Source organism: Coregonus lavaretus, assembly GCF_964263955.1.
Source record: "Coregonus lavaretus genome assembly, chromosome: 36".
NCBI classification, from domain to species: Eukaryota; Metazoa; Chordata; class Actinopteri; order Salmoniformes; family Salmonidae; genus Coregonus; species Coregonus lavaretus.
Genome location: NC_140023.1, coordinates 12,765,724 through 12,782,992, shown reverse-complemented (window position 1 = coordinate 12,782,992; position 17,269 = coordinate 12,765,724). Strand labels below are relative to the sequence as shown.

The 17,269-nt window shown below is 41.9% G+C and overlaps 1 protein-coding gene across 3 annotated transcripts in view; it reads left to right on the top strand.

Annotated features, from left to right (window-relative positions):
- Positions 1-3,775: 3,775 nt before the first annotated feature.
- The window catches only part of tp53bp2a (tumor protein p53 binding protein, 2a), a 50,683-nt gene continuing 37,189 nt past the window's right edge, over positions 3,776-17,269 (top strand). For all 3 annotated transcript variants that reach the window (XM_084153391.1, XM_084153390.1, XM_084153389.1), the window contains exon 1: positions 3,776-4,295. In XM_084153391.1, coding sequence (XP_084009517.1) covers positions 4,269-4,295 — 27 coding nt within the window. In that variant the 5' untranslated portion in view covers positions 3,776-4,268. The remainder of the gene's footprint in view (positions 4,296-17,269) is intronic.

The window sequence follows — 17,269 nt, the reverse complement described above, 5'->3', positions numbered from 1 at the left end:
CCGTGTTCGAGAGCATCAAAACCGTGATGTATCATGGGTAAATTGTGATTGGCTGACTCATATACAAATAATATTGAATAGTTATTTATGATGCAAGGTGATTTGTAGCTGTCAGTCTCACCTTTAAAGTCGCGATGTCGAATGCGGCCATCATCTCTCAGGCCCCCCCTCTATACTGCCACCTACTGGTGGGATACGTTTAGATATTATCTCCCAGGCCCCTCTCTATTCTGCTCCCTACTGGTGGGATAAATTTAGACCATCTCTCAGGCCCTTAATCTCACAGGCCCCTCTCCAACGCCAGGATCCCTCAATGATATGACTATACTGCCACCTATTGGTGGGATGAGTTTCCGGTTTTGAATGAAAATGTCTTAATGATTCTTAGCAATCACATTTTGACAGCATCACTTTTGATTTAAACCAAACGGTTGAGTTTGAGATAATTTAAAAGCTTACAATCAGTGTTGTCTCGGGACTGATAGGGTTCATGTGCAATGTTTTATCTTAAAATTGATGTGTAATCTGTTGACGTTGGAACTGTGGGAAAACAGTGCTCGGCAGGAGGGGGCGAAGGACACTGTGTACCGTTCATTGTGTATTCGTTTCCATCTAAAGTGCGTTGTCAGTCGTTTGGGCACGATCCTCTCTGTGGTAAACAGAAAAAATAATCCGCTTCATGTGTCAGGCCCGGAAGTGACGAACCAGGCGTTGGAGAGGGGCCTGAGAGATGAAGGCCTGAGAGATGATGTATGCAGCTGGACCCCTCTCTTTATTTGAGGTAGCCACTGCTCCCAAATGCTGCTAGCAGAACACAGCAGCAAAGGACTGTTTCCAGCTATAGGACCCAATCACAGTAATGGTTTCGAGACAGCTGACAGGGGCCCTGTTTGAAAACATAAAAATCCTTCCTCTCCTCAGGAATTCAGGTAATTGATAAGATGACAGCAAAGGTACCATCCTCCAGGTTTCTCCAATTCAACAATGTCTCAATTAAGTAAGAATGTATAGCTAAAACATGCTGAAGGTTTTGAGAGTAGTCTCCCTAGGCAGACATGTTGGGCGTGTTCGAGCGGTTACATTTGACAAAAAAAAGGTACTTTGGAGATATTATTATGTTGAATAAATTAATGTGAAATTTAATTCAGAATCTAGACATACACCGTATTTTAAAGCACACTATAAGGAGTATAATGACACCAAGATATTGTCTGTATCATGTGCGGTTCACAGATCATATCAGAATAAAATGTTTATTCTATTCTATTGAGCCATTTACTTTATGTTCATATTCTCATATTTTATTATTTCTTGTTGTTGCAATGTCGAGAAGGAACCTGCAACTAAGCATTTCGTTGGACAGTGTATACCATGTGTATATTCTGTAGGCTACATAAGTCACAAAAAAAACTTGAAATGTAACTATAAGCCTACAAAGGGCCTAAAATGAGCTAGATCTACTCAGGGTTTTCTATAGCTAGGCGGCTTCAATTAGCTTCCCATTCCAGCTCAGGCTTCATCCATAATACGACGGTGGATATGACTTGTCCGCCTGCCGCTAGCAGGTTTGTAACTGCGCATGCATGTCACACATGGCTAGTCGAATGTGGAACTCAGTATTGAGACAATAATGAAACGTGAATCCATGGGCAAGACAGTGCCACATTTTCATTTGTGCCTAAATCAAAGTTATCTTGAAAATTCAGCAGGCTATTGTGTGAAATAGACTTCTAGAAGTGCCATCTTTATTTTATTACTTTGGTGTGCTTTGTTGTGGTATCAAAGCACAAGCACGTTTTTTCCCACTCCTATGTATCGATAAAATCATACAAAAGTTTTACTGTGCGTGAAGTTTCAAATGCATTTGTAATCACTAAATGATTAATGTGATAGGGTAGTATGACACCTCCACTGTGGGGCTCTATGAAGGGTCTGTGCCGCCAGTTGAGGACCAATGAAGTCAGATTCCCTCCCTGAAATCAGATTGTGTCATCATCCACTTCATTTGAGGAAGTCAAATGATTAAATATTTTATTAATCAAATGTATTTTTGGGTGTTAAATAATAGTAATGGTAAAATATCATAAAACCTAGTGGTCAAACAGGGAAATGGTTCCAATTGTTTTTCCACCATTCATTTTTCCCATAGGGGATTTTAGAAACACTTAAAATAAGGGCTGTGTTTCATGTAGGCTTTATTATACCTCACCACTGCTTTCTCTGGTTGCAAATAAGGACAACAGTTTGAGGTCTGACAAAGGGTCTATGTTGATGAGGTTAAAGACGGAAATGGGAGCAGAAATGGGAGCAGATGTGGTTTGTTATGTTAGAATGGCCTTATCATGATAATCAGTGATTGGTATGCTATGCTTATGCTATGCAGGATGTTTAACTAGTGTGGATATATTCAACTCTCCATAGAAGGGTTGACAACATCACGAAAACGATGTGCGTGCTTCCATGGGGCAGAAGTCAGTGTGTTGTTTTGATTCTGGATGGCCAGATTGCTAGCAATGACTAGAAGGACAAGAAACTGCCGTGTGGGGAATCTTAAGTGGCTCGTTTCATCTTGTTATTGATACCATGTCTTGTTTTGATGTGTTTTGCCTGATTTCTGGTCAATGCTAATATGGCTAAATTTCACTAGCTAGCTAACCAACAACTGTAAGGATGTATTTCAAAGATAACAAGTGGTCATTGTGCAAATGTATTGATGTTTTCAATAAACATACAAGATGAAATACAGCTTTCATGTTGTCAACAATCTAAGCCAACCCCATCTGTTTTGCGCCCATGGCTACGTGCTTCTCGTTTTTGTTGCTAACCAACCAACCAGTCTAATATACAAGTCATTTCTTAGTCTCACCACTAGGTGTCTCTCTTTACCATGACACTAGCTATTCCTATTCCCCTCCTTTCAACAGTTTGGGGGAAAAACGCCGAAAATAAGGTATGAGGTTAATACAAGCTTAGGATATCTTATACGTTTTGTTCAATGACATAATATCAGTCAGTTAACATGACCTTTATGAATCATAAAGGCTTTATGTGCTTTTTAAAATTACATAAATGTTTCCAAATTTTGACAAAAAGTTATGTTAGCTGATGAAGATGATCTCGTATAACAAAACGTATAAAATGTCCTAAGCCTGTGATTACCACAGACTTTATTTTCGGCGATTAACCAAAACCCCTCCAAAAACACCATTAATTCCCACATAGGCTTTGTCCAACGAACCATGGCAGAGTTAGTGCCTATAAAAAGACGCCATTACTATTTATCTATATTACCACGTCACAATCCAAAATAAAATGTAAATAATATTAAATAGGCCTATTTTGAAGCTACTGATTTTTTTAAATGACAAAAACATAAATTATGAGGTTGTATAGTTTATGTTTTTGTCATTTTAAAAAAATCAGTAGCTTCAAAATAGGCCTAAGTAATATTATTTAAATCTCTGTCTGCCTGTCTGCCTGTCTGTCTGTCTGTCTGTCTGTCTGTCTGTCTGTCTGTCTGTCTATGAAACAGGTGGAAGCCAGGTGCTGTTTGGCAGGAATGATCAAGCGGGGAGGTCAAGGTGGCCCAACCATATAGGTCCAACTCAGCTGAGAAGATGAGTCATGTCATGTTGACTGCCCATGGAAAGGTGAGATTCATTTATATTCTCAACCCAGTAGGTGGGGATAGATTCACTGTCCGAAACGAGGCGGAGCTTACATTCCAATGGGATGAGTTTCCTCCTGCAACGTCACTCTGGGATAGGCTGCGATCACTCCTTCGAACTACGCTGTCAACGGCGTTTCAGGGCTGATAGGCACCTACAGCTTCAGGAAAGTGTTGGGAAAAATAATCTAAATCATCGTACATAATCGTGTTATTTGATCGGTTTGGGTAATGGCCAGGCAATAATTTCACTGAGTTTTGAACGCAACGCGTTTCCCGAATGCGACTACCAACTTCCAAGCGACGCAATCGCGACTGAAAACTTTCATTTCAAGAAGGCCTTGTATTTTTTTAGTTTTTATGCAACAGGTCCACGGCACATGCGGAGAGGAGACTGATTAGGCTGTAAAGCCTACGAAGTACATGTAGTTGTCTTTGGTTTATTTTACAGCCAATGGTACAACTTACTTTCATTAACAAGAAGAGACAACTCATCGACTTGCTTATCGGACAGGCTACGGGACAGGATCAGGATTACAAAGCAATCGACGCCTTCAGTTTTCCTCGAAACTACGAGCCAAGGAATTCTAAATTTGGTTAAATGCGGTACGAGGCTAAAATGATGCCGGTGAGAGTTTCTTCCTTTAATTGCTTGAAAAAATGTGTTGTGACACTATATTACAGGGCTGTTTGCTTGTCATTCGTTGAGTTGATACAGTGACATTGTAGGTAGGCTAGTTGATAGCCTACGCAACATTGTAGCACACTCCAGTCGCAGGCATTAAATTGACATATAACGTTACTGGCTGGTTACTTTTTCTCGATATCCACTTTCAATAAATGTGTTTTCAGCCATAAAGGAAAACTCAAGTTACTCTACATGCTACGCATTACAATTTACACTTCACATGTTTATTTTTTATAATACGGACATTATTTTCTTTGGGGATGATGGAACCTAAAGTTTGCCTACCCAAGACTCATGAAGGAAACTATATAATTCAACAGATTTTCAGATATTGTTTAATCTTTAAGAAACGGAGTCTTGATGTTTTTTTGTAAAGCCTATAGGCTAAAACATTTATGCAGGAAACCTTTTAAAATGTTGTATTTACTAGGTAGTAGGTATTATTGTTCGCATTGACTAACCAACCGGACACAGCACTGAGGATTTGCATAGTAGCCTAATCTGATGCACAATCACCCCAGTGTGTACATTTTTATGTCCGTAGGAGATTGATGAGTTGTGCTAAATCTTTTTTTTTTTTCAAAAGGTCATTATATTCTTTAATCAGATAGTTTTGAGACAGAATTTGAATATTGTGGTTATTGTTTTTTGTTAAACAAAGCACCCAGCAACTCTGTCTAAAGCCAGTTAGGTAAGCTTTGAACCTGGACCCCTGCCAACATCATCATAAGAGGTCCATTCCTTTTGCTGCAGTGCTGAGCTCGATCTCTCAGTACTTATTTTAAGTATAGAGAAAGAGAGGAGAAGGAGCAGAGCTAGGGGCGGGAGGCGGTATAGAAAACATCTTGAAATGATGACTGGGACTGTTGTATATTTTTAAAAATGCCAGGCTAAGTGCCTAACTGATACTGACTGTATAGGTACCTAGGTTGTGGTGCAAAGTCCAAACGTGTCTGTGCCCAGTCAGTGTGCTGTGCACTACTCTGTATGGCACCAGCTGGTAAACATTTAGGATGAAAGGAAAGTTCTTCAGGTTGTGGTTGATCGCCCCCCCAGGAGTTGTCAGGACCTCTACCCCTAGGAATGCTTATTTTCTGAAGGGGTTTCCCTAATATCCACAGCAAACGTATGTAGGTGGATGTCTGTGCCCTGAAGTTAAATGTTACTGTGAGCTTAAGAACTCACAGAATCACTTTGTCGTCATTTGTGCGTAATTATGTGAGTGGATCTGTACAAACACTGTACTATGTTTATCTTAGTATTACTGTACATATTGGTAGCCTACAGTGTGTGCTTCTCTCCCCCTCATTCCTCCCTTTCCAGTAACTTATCTGGATGACTGAATGAGTCATGTTGTCAGGCAGCAGTAACAGAGTGCTATTTGAATGACTCCTGTCTGCGAGATATGACCTAGCGCCACTATTCACACCCAGCCATTTGTTATCGCCAACCTCCATTCACATGGACCTCAATATAAATCCTTATCCTTGCCATGCCATGTTTCCATGGCGGAGATCTTTATAGGCCACAGGAGACCTTGCGTGTGTGGTGTGTTATCTAGCCCTTTAACGTGTCTACTCTGTGCTGTTACCTCGTACCTCTGCACAGCAACTCGGTACCAGTACCCTGTGTATATAGCCAAGTAATTGTTACTCATTGTTTATTTATTCTTTGTGTTATTATTTTTCTCTCTGCATTGTTTGGAAGGGCCTGTAAGTAAGCATTTCAATGTTAGTCTAGCATGTGACAAATAACATTTGATTTGATCAGTACGGTCAGCAGTCAGCCCAATCCCCATCACAATATAGCCACATTGGAACATGAGGTATTGTCTGTGCTTGTACAATGAACATCCCCTGGACCTGTATGTACTGTTCAGTGCTCTGCGGTAGATAGAATGTAGCAGCATCATGGCTGGCTGGCATGGGGGAGGACGGTAAAGAAGGGTCCCTGTTTTCGGAGGACAATGGGCCCAGGGACTCTTTATGACATGGTGTGGAAGAGGACATTGTGTGTGTGTCCTGTCTGTCTATGATAAGAGATGCTCTCCCTTTTTTTTTTTCTTGGACCATTGTGGATGCAGGCTAGTTGTACACAACAGTTTTACTGTGATGTATCCTTATCTTCTGTCCTGCCAAGCTCTGTGTACAGCTAGCAGTGATTAACACATTTGGTCTTGAGCTGTATGTCTACAAAGTGTTGTGATCAAAGCTCATGTTTTTTGTTGTTGCAGGGTTTCTTTTTGGGAGGTTGGTGTGATTTGAATTGATTACTCCTAACCTCTGACAGTTTTGGAGGGTAATGAGGTAAAACTCTGGTTAGCCTATAGGCCTATCCTTCATTAAAGGCCAAACCTTTCATGTTATAAAAAAATATATACTGTCACAATGAATTCTTAGACCTATACACATTTGTTCCTAAACAGCAATATGTTCAATGTTGACCAAAACATATTGTCTAAATCAACAGCCACCACACTAGACTTGGTGTTGGTGGTGATAGAATGGTGGGAAAATTAGGTGACGTTGTGGGGAGCCCTGCTTGACTTTGCTGTATGTCAACAGAGACCTGAAGAGACTTTCTCTCTGTGTGACCACTGTCTGGCTTTGTGTTGACTCTCTGGGAGGGCCCCTTCTTACGCAACACCTGACATTCACACCAGTCAGGTGGAGGTTGGCTCGGCTATATGAGGGAGAACCAAGGACATACAGTATGTTCATGTGTACACAAGGACCTCCGCTTGGAATGATCACTGAGCCATAACGAATCAACTGCTTAAGGCTAGTGGTAAAAAACAATGCCTTTTTAATAATAAAATAGGCCTAGTGCTGGACGGATGTGTTTTGTAGAGGAGTGAGTGTGTTAGGGCAATATGCTGGTATTCAAATCTAGATAGTCTCCATATGTACAGTACATGACACACTGAGATAAATGTCCACAGTGATAAATGTTCTGAGTGGGTGTCCTCTTTATAGTAGCTTAATGAGAATGGATATGGGTGTAACTACTGAAGTAGTCCCTTCAGAGGAGGGGAGAAGGCACAGCAACATAGAATCACCTGACCTGGCGTCCACTTATCTGCGCTAGAATCCAGAGTGATTGACGTGACGTCCTTGGTGGATTCAGGTGAAAGGGGTAAGGATGTTTAGAGTGGCTGTACTGTAGAGAGATTATGAGACACAGTGAGGATATTGTGAGTGTAATGTCAGGGACTGTAATCCTAGGCCACCCATGGGGATGAGCAAGGCCAGAGTAGAGCACTGTAGCAGCCAGGGGTGGTCAGAGGATTTACCTGAAACTAGGCATACACTTCTGGAAAACTTATTGTGTCCCTCGCTCACTCACCTGCGCCAGTGATCTCTTTAAACTTGATCCTGCTCATTCCAAATTGGCCCTAATACATACATTATAACGTGTCTCTTCTAAAACATGGGATTGTGGTTGTTGCTCAGCTTAAAACCAGTTTGTCAAGGACAGGAAAGGGAAGATTACGGATAGAAGTTGGCTTATTCTGCTTAATATGACTCCCATTTCTTTCATCTCTCACAGAAAGTTCGTAGTTGGATCGCTTTCATCACAATACGATATGCAGGATGGAGAGAACAGGGAAGGAGGAGTTTAGAGGGAAACATGGTGCAGTGCAGACCAAGACGGGAGGTTATGAATTTAAGTAGGGTGTGATGTAGCCTACTGCAGACTACAGCACAAGTTGATGCAGCTGAGTTGTGTACCACAGGCTACCGCTCTCACCAATGACATGTTCTCCTCCGTCTTCCCCTTTAGTGGAGGTAGATTAAAAGGAATAATGTATAGAGGATTCTGCCTTGTTGTTTTTGAAGTACTGCCTGGCTGGAGCGTAGGCAAGTCTTTAGGCCCAGAGTCTTGCAGAGAGGACGGACGGACAGACAGACAAAGGCACGGAGATGCAGCCTGTCTTGATGCAGTCTCTTGACTTCCTTAGAGGGGGCTCGCACCTAGTTGGCTCGCTTGCTTACCGCAGCAATAATATCTGTAATGGACAGAGAAGGGTGTGTGTGTCTGTGCACTTGCATGTGTGTGTGGACAGGCAGCACTCCGTAGGTATCTCTGACTGCACTACATGACCAAAAGTATGTGGACGAACATCTCATTCCAAAATCATAGGCCTTAATATGGAGTTGGTCCCCTCTTTGCTGTTATAACAGCCTCTACTCTTCTGGGAAGGCTTTCCGCTAGATGTTGGAACATTGCTGTGGGACTTGCTTCCATTCAGCCACTAGCATTAGTGAGGTCGAGCACTGATGTTGGGCGATTAGGCTTGGCTCGCGGACGGTATTCCAATTCATCCCAAAGGTGTTCGATGGGGTTGAGGTCAGGGCTCTGTGCAGGCCAGTCAAGTTCTTCCACACAGATCTTGACAAACCATTTCTGAATGGACCTCTCTTTGTGCATGGGGCATTGTCATGCTGAAAGTGAAAATGGCCTTCACCAAACTGTTGCCACAAAGTTGGAAGCACAGAATCGTCTAGAATGTTATTGTATGCTGTAGCGTTAAGATTTTCCTTCACTGGAACTAAAGGGCCTAGCCCAAACCATGAAAAACAGTCCCAGACCATTATTCCTCATCCACCAAACTTTACAGTTGGCACTATGCATTCGGGCAGGTAGCATTCTCCTGGCATCCGCCAAACCCACATTATTCAGTCGGACTGCCAGATGGTGAAGCGTGATTCATCACGCCAGAGAACGCGTTTCCACTGCTCCAGAGTCCAATGGCGGCGAGCTTTACACCACTCCAGCCGGCGCTTGGCATTGCGCATGGTGATCTTAGGCTTGTGTGCGGCTTCTCTGCTATTGAAACCCATTTAATGTAGCTCCTGATGAACAGTTCTTGTGCTGACGTTGCTCCCAGAGGCAGTTTGGAACTCGGTAGTGAGTGTTACAACCGAGGACAGATATTTTTAACGCACTTCAACACTCGGCGGTCCTGTTCTGTGAGCTTGTGTGGCCTACCACTTCGCGGCTGAGCCGTTGTTGCTCCTAGACGTTTCCACTTCACAATAACAGCACTTACAGTTGACCGGGGCAGCTCGAGCAGGGCAGATATTTGACGAACTGACTTGTTGGAAAGGTGGCATCCTATGACGGTGTCACGTTGAAAGTCACTGAGCTCTTCAGTAAGGCCATTCTACTGCCAATGTTTGTCTATGGAGATTGCATGGCTGTGTGCTCGATTCTATACACCTGTCAGCAACGGTGTTCAGCAACGGTGTGGCTGAAATAGCCAAATCCACTCATTTGAAGGGATGTCCACATACTTTTGCGTATATACAGTATAGTGGATATATGCACACACAGTGGTATTGACGTTTGCTCTAAGCAAGCCTTTCATTTGCTAGTTACTTTGACATTGAAGTCTATAACTCTATTACTGTGCCTATGTTTAGTCCTGAGGCTCTTATAATGATAACTGCCAAGGGGACAGTTTTGATACCCCCTTCTCGCTCTCTCTCTCATGCTAATTCAATAAAAGAGAAATTGAGTTTGTACTAGAGGACAATAATATGCACTGATATTGACCCCTACAAGGTAGAGAGTAGTGTGTGTCAGGGAAGGTTAAAAATATACGTTTCAGCTTTGATAATGATATAAAATAGTCTTGAGAATTCAGTTAGGTTACCCTCACCATTTACAAATTATGTTGTAGATTACTAATTGAGTTTGTGTTTCTGTCTGCCTGCCTGTCTGTGTCCCGCGCTTCTCGGGACCACTGCTCCCGAGTGGCGCAGTGGTCTAAGGCACTGCATCTCAGTGCTTGAGGCGTCACTACAGACCCCCTGGTTAGATTCCAGGCTGTATCACAACCGGCCGTGATTGGGAGTCCCATAGGGCGGCGCACAATTGGCCCAGTGTCGTTCGGGTTTGGCCGGTGTAAGCAGTCATTGTAAATAAGAATTTGTTCTTAACTGACTTGCCTAGTTAAATAAAGGTAAAATAAAAATAAATAAAAAAGAGAGCACGTGTGCGTTATCTGTTTGAGTGGGAGTGGCACACGTACAGTCGCACACACTAACTTCCTCCTACTTCCTGTAATTTGCTGTGGTGTGTTTATGTTTAAACCCAGCAGATCTGACATCATGCCTAAACAACTGGAGAGGCCTGATTAGCCCATTTCCCCCCAGGAACCTGCCCAAAACCACTGATAAAGGGTCAACTCATTTTCCATCCCATAATAGTTAATGTTAGAATTGGGGGTGGGACAGTCTGATCTTAGAGCAGGGCACTCTGTACCTCAATCCCCTAGGTCTAGGCAACATGACAAGCTCAATGTAGTTGAAAGTGGAGTTTACACGCACAACACACACACAGGAACCCCTTGGGGCATGTTTGAGAGGGTACAGTAGTGTCATCAGCTGTGGTTGCTCTCCTGCTCTCAGAAGTGCTTTCATAGAATGAATCCCAGACGGACAGGGTTTGATGTTGTTCTGCTACCATTGGCTTTCATCAGGCAGATCCATGCCTGTCTAATCACAACAGAATATTGGGTGCACCTGCTATCTATTTGACTGGCAGCTGGCACTCTCTTCTTGGCCATTAGAAACTACCCATATTCCTCAAGCGGGAAATTTCATCCCCCCATTTATTTGGTTATGATACTGAAATGAAACCTTCACTTTCAAGTAGGGCCGTGCCCGAAAAAAAAAAATTATAATCTTGGTCGACCAGAGTCATCTGTTCTTTCGACCAATCGATTGGTCAAAATTAAAAAACGTGTATCTTTCCATATATAGACACACCCTATGTTAAAATAAAATCAACTGTATGTAGGCTACTGAGCTTGTCTGATGCTTTAAGCACTGCAATTAAAAATTAATACACACAAATTACTAAAGTGGAAGCCAGAGATCAATATAGCCTAACCAGAAGAAAAAAACCTGCGTTGCCCTATGGGACTCCCAATCACGGCCGGATTGTGATACAGCCGGGAATCAAACCAGGGTCCGTAGTGACGCGTCTAGCACTGAGAATGCAGTGCCTTAGACCGCTGCACCACTCGGGAGCCCGAGTTTGGGTTAATTATGGTTTCTTACTGAATAGGCATATCAATTGACTTTGCCTATTTGTCTTAGATCCTTTTCCTGTTCTTTGTTAAACAGCTGGGGTTATGCTGTGTTATTGTTGCTTAATAGTCTTATCAGGTTTTTATTGACCTGTGTTTGTTTCTCTGGCTGTGGTGTTAATGAATTTACATTTAAGTAATTTAGCAGATGCTCTTATCCAGGGCAACTTACAGTTTTGTGTCCATACATTTTCATACTGGTCCCCCTTTGCAATCGAACCCACAGCCCTGGCGTTGCAACTGCCATGCTCTACCAACTGAGCTACATGGGACGATGAATATTTATTACACTCTGGGGTACTCAACACCACTCTACATACTTTAGTTTAACTTTCTCTTCTAGCGTTTGTATTAACTTCAACATTTATTATAGGTAATATTGTATAAAAGAGAATAAGCATAATAGAAAATAGTTTTATGACATTGAGAAAAATAAATTGGATCTGTATGTGCTAGCTGTTGGCAACGGCCTTCCCATTACAACAAATGGGCAATATACTGGCCATACAGTATTAGGCAGTACAGTATCCCTTTACTACCCACACCTCCTCTCTATAATCTCTCACACTCCTCTCATCTAGGGTTGTGACGGTTAGGACATTTTATCAGCTGGTTATTGTCATGCAAAAGCCTGCTGGTCTCATGGTAATATCTCAAGGCCTCCACACATACAAGCCGCTGATGCGCGCCTTTGGAACATCTACATTTAAAAAGTACAGTGGGGAAAAAAGTATTTAGTCAGCCACCAATTGTGCATGTTCTCCCACTTAAAAAGATGAGAGAGGCCTGTAATTTTCATCATAGGTACACGTCAACTATGACAGACAAATTGAGGGGAAAAAATCCAGAAAATCACATTGTAGGATTTTTAATGAATTTATTAGCAAATTATGGTGGAAAATAAGTATTTGGTCACCTACAAACAAGCAAGATTTCTGGCTCTCACAGAACTGTAACTTCTTCTTTAAGAGGCTCCTCTGTCCTCCACTCGTTACCTGTATTAATGGCACCTGTTTGAACTTGTTATCAGTATAAAAGACACCTGTCCACAACCTCAAACAGTCACACTCCAAACTCCACTATGGCCAAGACCAAAGAGCTGTCAAAGGACACCAGAAACAAAATTGTAGACCTGCACCAGGCTGGGAAGACTGAATCTGCAATAGGTAAGCAGCTTGGTTTGAAGAAATCAACTGTGGGAGCAATTATTAGGAAATGGAAGACATACAAGACCACTGATAATCTCCCTCGATCTGGGGCTCCACGAAAGATCTCACCCCGTGGGGTCAAAATGATCACAAGAACGGTGAGCAAAAATCCCAGAACCACACAGGGGGACCTAGTGAATGACCTGCAGAGAGCTGGGACCAAAGTAACAAAGCCTACCATCAGTAACACACTACGCCACCAGGGACTCAAATCCTGCAGTGCCAGACGTGTCCCCCTGCTTAAGCCAGTACATGTCCAGGCCCGTCTGAAGTTTGCTAGAGTGCATTTGGATGATCCAGAAGAGGATTGGGAGAATGTCATATGGTCAGATGAAACCAAAATAGAACTTTTTGGTAAAAACTCAACTCGTCGTGTTTGGAGGACAAAGAATGCTGAGTTGCATCCAAAGAACACCATACCTACTGTGAAGCATGGGGGTGGAAACATCATGCTTTGGGGCTGTTTTTCTGCAAAGGGACCAGGACGACTGATCCGTGTAAAGGAAAGAATAAATGGGGCCATGTATCGTGAGATTTTGAGTGAAAACCTCCTTCCATCAGCAAGGGCATTGAAGATGAAACATGGCTGGGTCTTTCAGCATGACAATGATCCCAAACACACCGCCCGGGCAACGAAGGAGTGGCTTCGTAAGAAGCATTTCAAGGTCCTGGAGTGGCCTAGCCAGTCTCCAGATCTCAACCCCATAGAAAATCTTTGGAGGGAGTTGAAAGTCTGTGTTGCCCAGCGACAGCCCCAAAACATCACTGCTCTAGAGGAGATCTGCATGGAGGAATGGGCCAAAATACCAGCAACAGTGTGTGTGAACCTTGTGAAGACTTACAGAAAACGTTTGACCTGTGTCATTGCCAACAAAGGGTATATAACAAAGTATTGAGAAACTTTTGTTGTTGACCAAATACTTATTTTCCACCATAATTTGCAAATAAATTCATTAAAAATCCTACAATGTGATTTTCTGGATATTTTTTTTTCATTTTGTCTGTCATAGTTGACATGTACCTATGATGAAAATTACAGGCCTCTCATCTTTTTAAGTGGGAGAACTTGCACAATTGGTGGCTGACTAAATACTTTTTTTCCCCCACTGTATAATAAATCAATTTAATATTCACTATCACAATAAATCCATTATTAATTTAGTCAGGTGTAAAGAAACATTATGATGGGAAGAAAATGTATTTCAGAAGAATGGAATATGAGTTGGCCTACTGTATGTTATCTGGCTTTGCACCATGCCATAGGCTGAAGGCTTGTTCGTTTAGCAGACGATATGCTTATAAGTCCTGTGCCATTTATTTTATATTAAATTATTTTATAGTAAGAAGCATATAATTGAACTTGAATGAATAAAATAGAAAGGATATTTTTTCCATTTAAGTAGTGAGTGTGCATATGAAGTGGCTTTGTTGAGCATAAAATTCATTTGAAACATGTTCTATATGCTAGATGTAGAGTTAAATACCAACTTTAGTTGTGAATGATACAAACCTTTATATGTTTTGATTTCTAATACATTCTATGCGCTGCATGGTGCCACTATAGGTGATTTATAGAAAGTTGCAAAAAAAAGGTTGCGCTCTGTTTCTTGCCTCAGGCTGCACAGCGGTTCTTGCATCAAGTGATCATATTTTCACCCACTAGACTATTCTCAATTGAATCTTGTCTTTACTAATATGTAAAATTAGTTTCGATTTCTAATGCCCCCAATGCAGGAACAGGGGCAGGGGAATAAGACATGTCATCTGTATGCACTCGAATAGCGAATGGAGGCCTCACGCTTTCCCGCCAGTCCGTTATTCAATGATGCTGGGTAGGCTACTTCGGTTTTATAGCGGAGCATGTGCTTAATTTGAGCAGCTGAGAAATAAATATAAGAACACTTATTTCACTCCATGCATCAACCACTGTTTGAAGAGCATGCTCTCGCTGCGCGACAGGTGATATTCGTCCCAAAATCTGAATGCCATTGGCTCTTCAACCTGTTCCTGCAGCTACCCAGTGCTTAATTTGGGAAATGAAGTGAAATCTTTTTGGGAACATCGATAGTAACATGTTTTCGCAAAAAAACATATTCCACTAAACTGTTGACAGCCCCTCTATGTGATTGAGAAAGGAATAAAGGAGAGAGAGGAAGAGATAAAATAAATAAAAATGTGACTATTCAAATACAAATTCACTGTAATTGTACAATCAATGAACCAACAGCATCGGCTAGGGCTATACGTTCTCTCCCAGACTCATTGATAGACATTTTGGAGCATAGTGTAAGGTCCATCCAGTATGCATAATAATACAGTCCACACTCAAAGGCGATTACTAGAATTTGTTTATTTTTGGAGTATAGGCTAGACCCATTATCTACCTAAGACATCTTAACTCAGTTTTGTTTTATGTTTTTCTGCCATGTGTAATATGTGGTAGGCTATGTATTGTATAATGGCACAATCATAATTTTAATTCAGGTATAATTTTTTTCCAGGCTCATAAGTCTATGCATGAGCTCTAATATGCTTATGGGTGTTTTGAATTAAACTTCACCTTAGAAAGCGCTGTCCATTTTGCAGTGTTAGGCTTTGAAACAACATCCGCAACGACCATGGTTTACTCTGTTTCAACCTGCTGTTGAACTTATTTTTTTCAAATTGATCATCATAGTGAGGTGAGTTTTAAAAGCATGATACTGTTTTGTTGATAAGTGTTTGATGGGATTTTCAAATGCATTTGCATTGTTGTCAGTGGTTAGAGGGACAATAGAGCCCTGAGTACCACCAGGCCATTAGGACCTGATGGTCGTTAGCATGTTGGGTACTACCAAGGCATGTCCAGAGTGCATAAAAGGAGATTACCGCAACTCAACAGTCACATTACATTTTACTGTGGTCATAACTCATGACTGCCGGTGTGGCGGTAATACGGTCACCGCAACAGCCCTACTCTCCTGTCTCTTATGATGTATTCAGAAGTATTTTATATGCAAGATATTTTGTGTGAAATGAATGAATGAAGGGAGGGAGAGAGAGATGGAGGGAGGTGGATGAAAGTCAGGAGCAGACACAGCAAAGTACCAACTCATCCAGTGTAGGCTGAGGGAGAGCCAAATGGCAGGTCTGTCTGGATATGGTTTTACCATATGTCACAACCTCAATATTTTGATCATCTCTCTCGCTCTCTTTCGTGTTCTCTCTCTCATCTCCTCTCTTTCGTTATTTCTCTCTTGTTTCTCTCTCTCGCTCTCCTAACATTAATAGGGTCCCTTGGATTGTCCTACATTCCTTGAAAGAGCGAATGATGTCAGCTGCTGCATCTATTTCTGGGTGATTTTTCTTGTCTTGCTGGGATTTAAAGCATATTTGCCCTCCTGTAAAAAAGAAAAGAAAATCTTATTCATTGAAACTCTCCATATTGAAGCGTCAAAGAACTATATGCTAGTCTTACATGATTTGTTGCCCCACTACAACCAAGCGGCCGCCGGCCATAAAACACTCATGTGTCTGTGTCACTGTTATTTGAGCCCTTGCAGAGCAGATTTGACCAACCTCTTCTGCAAAGCTAAAGCTTCTACTCTGCTAGATCAGTTGAATGATCCACACACACTGTAGTCCAGCGGTATATAACGGAGTGGAGTGCTGGCTCGGGGTTGATGTTTCCCTATTAGGCACAAATCTGGGATCAGCATTTGGCACAGATTTAGGACCAGAACAAATAAAATAACTAAAAAATATATAGCTGCAAAGGGCCATGGCAGGTTTCAAGCTTTGGCCCCATAGCGCAACCATCAAACATCTTCACCAGAACCGCTGGACCAATCAGCATCAACTTTGGTATATTGCATCTATGGATTGTACGTCTTTAAACGCAATACAACATGGCCGCCACAAGCCAATTATTTTGTATGATTGTATTTTCATGTCCAACAGCGCCACCATGCGGCCAAACTGACCAAAACTCTACAGGTTAGCTAGAGCATGTGTGCCAAATTGTATCACTCCGAGTCAAACAGATCAAGAGATATAAACATGTATCCATGATAGGCCACCTTGTGGTCAATCTGAATGTGCTTGGAAATGTTGAGTCTTGACAGTGTTTGGAACATGTGTATCAAGTTTATTTTACAATACAAATATCCGTGTGTGATTTATTTGCATATATTATATTTATGTGCCAGACCACACCAACATTAATGTTTATTGGGAATGTTTGAGAGGCTACCCTGGAAAATATTGTGTTGAGACATTGGTCCATAGATGCTATATATCAAGGTTCGTGCAGATTGTTCATTTGGTGCCAGAGTAGTAGCGGTTTTAAGTGTTTTTCACAAATTTCTAAATGGCGGAAGATTCTTCATGGCGGACCTTATGGGGACTTGAGACACATTTTGTTCCTTGTGAGGAGAGGGACTTATGTACCAAATTTCATGACTCTAGGTACAATGGGGTGAGGGGTGTGACCTTTCAAAGTTAGCATTTTCAATTGCTTGTTATAGTGCCACAATCTGGCCAATTGACATGGCATTGCATGAGAGGGTGTGGCCCATGGGCTTTTACCATCACGCCAAGTTGCACCCTGCTAGGACTTAACATCTCAC